The sequence below is a fragment of the Porites lutea genome, chromosome 6 (assembly GCF_958299795.1).
Source record: "Porites lutea chromosome 6, jaPorLute2.1, whole genome shotgun sequence".
Lineage (NCBI taxonomy): Eukaryota > Metazoa > Cnidaria > Anthozoa > Scleractinia > Poritidae > Porites > Porites lutea.
Window position 1 is genome coordinate 723,931 of NC_133206.1, and position 6,070 is coordinate 730,000.

Consider the following 6,070-nt stretch of genomic DNA (forward strand, 5'->3'; position numbering starts at 1 on the left):
AAAAAGCTCTAAAAGTCCAAATTTTGAATGAAGTTGCACTAAGACAGGTGGTGAGAAAACGGGTTAGTTTTTAAAATCTCAAGAACGAATATACACCAAAATTTCCTACCATCGAAATATGATATTAAGGAGCAATATTACGCTACTTAAGAATAATTTGAGTCATTTATAACGTTTTTATTAAATAATCTATCACGGCTATTGAAATTTTAAGGTTTGAAATATATTTTCGTTTTAGTCGAATTCAAACGTACAGAATGTTTTACTTCTTACGGAGGTTATTTGCTAAACACCAAACTTTATGTTCCTAGTGTTGGAGTTTCAGTAGCTGGTCTAGATCGCCCAAAATTAGGCGTTTACCAGTGTCAAAGTTTTTTGTTTATTGTTGTCATAGCTACATCCATTTCACTAAAGCCTACATTTTGACAACTTTCAATCTATAGCCAATTATTGGTGAAACTTTTTTTTGGGATTAGACAAGGATAAAATTACTTTTAAAGCGATTGAAAAATATCGGTATGGCCTCTAAAAACTGTATCGAAACACCTTAACAACATTTTCTATCTAGAGCAGCAATCAGCTAAAAAAGCTAGAACCACTCTTAATTTAAGCAGGATTTCTTCTCTTAAAAGTGGACAAAAAAGATCTAAATCCTTCGAAAACATATGCGTTGCATAATGATTTGTTTGTGATTTGACATGGTTTGTATGTCGAGTGCCTATCGGCTGGTGGGGTTCACCCGTAATATTTGGGGGACGGGTAAGTGCGGTATGATTCTAAAACCATTAGGCTATGTCAGGCTTACATATGTGATATTTTAAGTTCTGTATCATATTTCAGGGCTGAACTACTTAAGTCCCCCAAGGCTATTACAAATATTCTTTCCAAATTTTTTTTAACAATTAATGAGTCAGGCTGAGTATCTATGAATAATTATGGAGATCGAGGAGGGTGTTATCTGTCGAGGCTGTAGGCCGAGGCGGATAATACCCTCCGAGATCTCCATAATTCTTCATATGATACGAAAGCCGAATTCAATAATTGTTTTCATTTATTATTAATTCAATATAATTCCTACTTTAAAAACATAGCCAAAACATGCTTACCTCCATCGATGTTAAGTTCATCTTCAGTGCACGTTTAGGGTTGTTCAGCTCCGCAAATATTCTCCAAATAGCAGATGTCGCCCTTCGAGTTGCCTTCTTGCTGTTCTTGCCGTGTTTTTAGTTATTTTTTTTTGCCTAGTTCTTACTCTTGAGACGAGTGAAATGTCCGCCATTTTTCAAGTTCACAACCAAAACAACTCAACCTCCTCTCCAGGTCTTCTCGGTTAACGGTGTCTTAACCTGCTCGAACGCTGCATTTTTGACGTCATTTCCTCGTTAAACACAAAATTCTTCCAAATTTGGTCATCAGAAACTGGTTATGATGATTTATGCGTGTGCTTTTAGCCAATCAGAATCGGGGAAATATTTTGAATGAATAATAATATTTGCTATTTTATTTCATCAGGTCTTCTTGTTGAACTTCTAAAAAAAATGATCAAATCATCTAACGGGATTCATTACAAGAGAAATAACAATCCAAAAAATACCACTCAAGACTTTCAAAACCCCTTTGTGCTTTCCCAATCAAACAGCACAAAAAACACGACTGTTGTCATGCCAGTCATGTTAAAAAAAAACTTCCGAGATGCCGGCGGGGACCCGTGCCAGATAAAGGTTCATCACTCTAAAGGACCAGTTTATATTGTGAAAAGAAACGTAATGAAACCTTTGACACAACTTGGTCGCTCTTTTATTAATGGAGGACAGATCATTGGTTTGACCCTCATTCTGACTGTTATATCTGGCGTCTTCATGTGGATACTGGTATGTATTCAGTGCTATGCTTAATGCACATAGAAATAAATAACGCATTAATAAGGCGGTTCAAATATACACTTAATGTCAGATCCCTCAGGAAACCAGTTAGTTTCGTTTTCACAAGAGGGAAAACAAAACTAACTGGTTTCCCGAGGGACCTGACATTAAGTATTTTGTTGTGTTTCTAGACTTTCACTTCAACAGCAACAAAAGAATAACCTGCTCAACCTGAGCCAACCAAAACAGTCGACTCGGTACTTATAACAACACAAATTTAATTCTCAAAATCACTGAATGAATGATTTACAAATTTGAAAGTACTTTCCTTATATTATCTGCATCTTTTTCCTCCACTAGCTGCTGTTAAAAGTCGTTGCTTTTTAGCTTGAGCCTTCGTGTTTGTGTTGTAGTGTTCATTCACGAAAGAGAAAACTGGCAGTGTTTTTCCCGCCTTCTTTCACGCCACTTAACTTCCACCATGCTTGGATCACGTGCTGCAATGTATCCCTAGCGGGGTTAGCGGGGTACATTGCTTAATGTATCACGATCGGGATACATTTGATTTTGGTCAAGGCCACGTGACCAAGAATCAACTAATGGCAGTCCCTGTTAAGCTGAGTGAAAGTCTGGGAATATAACCGGGCAATAAATGATATTTTCTGGTCAATCATGGAACTGTCAAAAGCTACGGTTTGTTTCAGTACTAAAGAGTCAAGAGGCTAAGGTGCTTTCTGATCTTCTTGTAAACTTTGGAACGATTTCGTCCCTGAGAATGCCGTCTCGATTAGCGCAACCCCTGAGTCTACGAGGATGGGAAGAGAGCTGTAGAACTTAAAAATAAACAAAATAAGTAAAAGGACGCAAACTATGTCACTGACGAAACAACTAGACTACTGAAAAAGATTCATAAGGCAATTGTTAAAATCCAGAATCTCCGGCTGTCTTTATGTTATGACTAATGAATTGTCTTCAGTCGTTTCTCATACGTTTTCCTGGTAGCGCCATTAGGCTGATCTAGCAACAGGACGGGAACGTCAGCTGACGACGGGAAAGCGCGCGGAAAGGACTAAACACGACTTCCGGTGCCCAATTTGCCGCTCTGCTATAGGTCAAGCCAGTTGTTTAATTTTCGCGCCGTCGTCAATTGACGTTCCCGTTCTGTTGCTAGACCAGCCTATTATCTTTACCGAGCCGGGCCTATTATCTTTAGAGCCGGCGGACAGCTTGTTCTCAGCTGACAAAAGCATTGTCAATTCAATACACTAAGATATTGTGTCCGCTTTGCATGCAAAAGTGCAGCAAATTATGCCCATTTTTTGCAGGATCGGCGTAAGAATCCGATGGATTTTCCGCCATCCTTTATAAAAGGTGCTTGGCAAGGATTCTGGTGGGCTTTCGTTACCATGACAACTGTTGGGTAAGCAAAAGTTCAATTACTTGTGAAAAGTGTGAGGGCCACCAAACCCGAGACATCTCAGCTTCTCTCAAATTACCCGAAACAGGTGATAGGTAAAATAAAGATCGATGAGGACAAATGTATAGAATTAAATTGGCATTAAGTATGCAATGAATACGATGAATGTTACTGAGGTACGTGGCAAACACTGGTTGTTTACCATTTACATGGTCAAACCGGTCGCTTCACGGTTTGGGTAAATGGTTCGCAAAGTTCAGGACTGATAAATTTCGTCCCGGAATCGCGTTTAACATTTGTACAATCAGTTCAATTTACCGAAAAACGAAGGCCTGAAACTGGTTTCAAAGATGGCTTTGAAGAAATGGAACACGAATTTCCGTCTGAAATATTCCATCCGGAAAAATAGGACTACCTTTTCGGATGTTCCGTTGCTCCCGGGAATTTTCCGTTGGGAAGCGGACCCAAAAAGTCGTGTTCTATTTACTTTAGTTCCAACCGGATTTGCCGGAAAACTTTTGTAAATGGTAAACAACCACTGTAACTTTTTGGGTTTGTTGTAGCTATGGCGACACTGCACCTAAGTCCTTTCCAGCTCGGTTGTACAGCATCTTGTGGATGTTATTAGGAATGGTGGCATTTTCTGTGCTCACAGCCAACTTTACCAGCTCATTGACTCATGAGATTGAAGAAGACTTGAATCTGTTCGGTCGCACAGTAAGTAAATCATTGACTCCGCCTTAAACCAGTATAGGATTCTGTGGTGTTGCTCGGAAGCTTTGATCATATCCACAAGAAATTTTGCCAATTCTTAACTCTGTTCTCTGATTTTATCACACTCTCTATTGAATCTTTCCCGTTTTTTGAACTGTTTAATATCTCTGTGGGAAACTTTGCAGCCTCATTTAAAATAATGACGATTGTTCTTAAGTGAAAACTTTTCTTTTTAATGAAACAAGCTTAATTTCCGTGACAAGGTATATCGAAGTCTTATTACTGAGCTTTTAGAAAAGTCGGCAAAGAAATTTTAAAACTTGCGATTTGTTTTTTTATATGCCGGTAGGTTGCTGTTTTAAATGGAAGTTTGGCAAAGCAAGCTGCAGTGTCAGAGGGATCAAAATATGAAGGTAAGTTTGGAAAACAAACAAAAAGTACAAAAATAGCCTAAACATTTTGAAATAAAGCAATGTATAGCAATTTACGAAATTATCCCACCTTGGTAAACGTTGTATACTATTTTTCAAAAGCCTTAGCTTATAAAGCCTCATAACAAACAACTGAACTGTTTAATATCTCTGTGGGAAACTTTGCAGCCTCATTTAAAATAATGACTATTGTTCTTCAGTGAAAACTTTTCTTTTTAGATATCCTTAGTTAGATATCACCCTAAGCTACTTAGCAACCAGTGGCGAACTCGAAGTCGTAAAGTGGCCCACGCATTTCTCGATTGAATTGTAAATTACATAAGTCCGAAAACTTAGAAAACTTAAATAAGTCCAGAATATATTTACCGGGGAGTAGACATTCTCGGAGACCCAGGGGCAGTCAGTCGAGCCTGGAGAAAAGGCGCGACGAAAGTTTTCAAGCACCGGCGGAAGAGCCCTGGGTACCGACTCTCACCGGACCATTTCCAAACGGTCAAGTGAATGCTGGCTCCTGATTGGGCACAAAAAATGCTTTGTATTATTGTGCCCAATCGGGGAACAGCATCTCCTGAGTTCTTTTCGTGAGCTCGTACACGACGCGACAGCTATTGACTCGATCACGGCTTGTCTGGTCATGCACCAAACAAATGCACGCAGTCAGGAAACTTTCAGTTTGATATAAACACTTTATTTCAAAATACTGGTTGTCTTTACACTAGGCTGTTAAGTAAGACTAAGGAGCTGCTAAGTTTTACTTAACCAAAAACTCGTGTGTGAAGACCTAAGTAAAATCTCAAGTAACTTTACTTTGTATCTCATTGAAGTCGGAAAGTTGAAACGATTCAAGAAAGTTTCAAGGGACTTGAAAACCATCCTTAAAAGCTTGCGGTTACTTGCGGTTTCTTGAGCTTCATATCAATCAATCTTAATTGTGTTGCGTGGGAAAATAGCCTTATTAAAGTTAACCTGAAGTAAAAAAGAATCGGTTGTGAGTGAAGCTTTATTTTACTTGAAGTAATTAAAATTTACTCCACTTGAAATATTTCTTACCTTATTTAGGCTCTACGGTAAAGACTACCACTGTCTACCCGAAAACTAAAGACGCTTTTCCAAAAATACTAGCTTGAGCTTACAACAGGTATTCACGCTTGCATCGATCATGCCTTCGTAAATATTAAGGAGTTTAAGATTCCACGACAGCTGACAGCCACGAAAACGTCGCATGAAAAGTGAATTCACATTTTTCCAGTCTCTATCGTGATTATCCCAACTCGCTTATTTGTTGAATGCAAGCGAACTCTTCTGGAGCTGATTTTCTATCAACCATATCCAAGTTCATAAAGAGAAAGAAAATTTTGTCATTGTTTGTTTACGTCCTTCACAAAACCTGAAATTAGGCATTTTCACGTGGTAGTCGTGCAGTGACGGCAAAGAAATGTGCAAAATGCGTGATGCACGTGCAAAGTTGTTGTTTTGCCTTGTCAAGCTATTGCTTTTTTACTATCTCGTCGCCGTCGCATCTTAAACTTCCTATTATTTACGATACATTGTGATCCGTCAGAAACAGAATTTTCTCAGTGCAAAATGAATTTTTCCTGCTGATAGCATCCGAAACGTTTTTTGACTCATCGGTAGTTCCTTCGTTT

General features: G+C 38.7%; 1 protein-coding gene across 1 annotated transcript in view; it reads left to right on the top strand.

The window, feature by feature from the left end:
* Positions 1 to 1,516: 1,516 nt before the first annotated feature.
* LOC140941303 (uncharacterized) overlaps positions 1,517 to 6,070 on the top strand; it is a 12,295-nt gene continuing 7,741 nt past the window's right edge. Inside the window, exons 1-4 of the mRNA XM_073390284.1 lie at positions 1,517 to 1,871; positions 3,188 to 3,282; positions 3,843 to 3,996; positions 4,343 to 4,406. Coding sequence (XP_073246385.1) covers positions 1,539 to 1,871; positions 3,188 to 3,282; positions 3,843 to 3,996; positions 4,343 to 4,406 — 646 coding nt within the window. The 5' untranslated portion in view covers positions 1,517 to 1,538. The remainder of the gene's footprint in view (positions 1,872 to 3,187; positions 3,283 to 3,842; positions 3,997 to 4,342; positions 4,407 to 6,070) is intronic.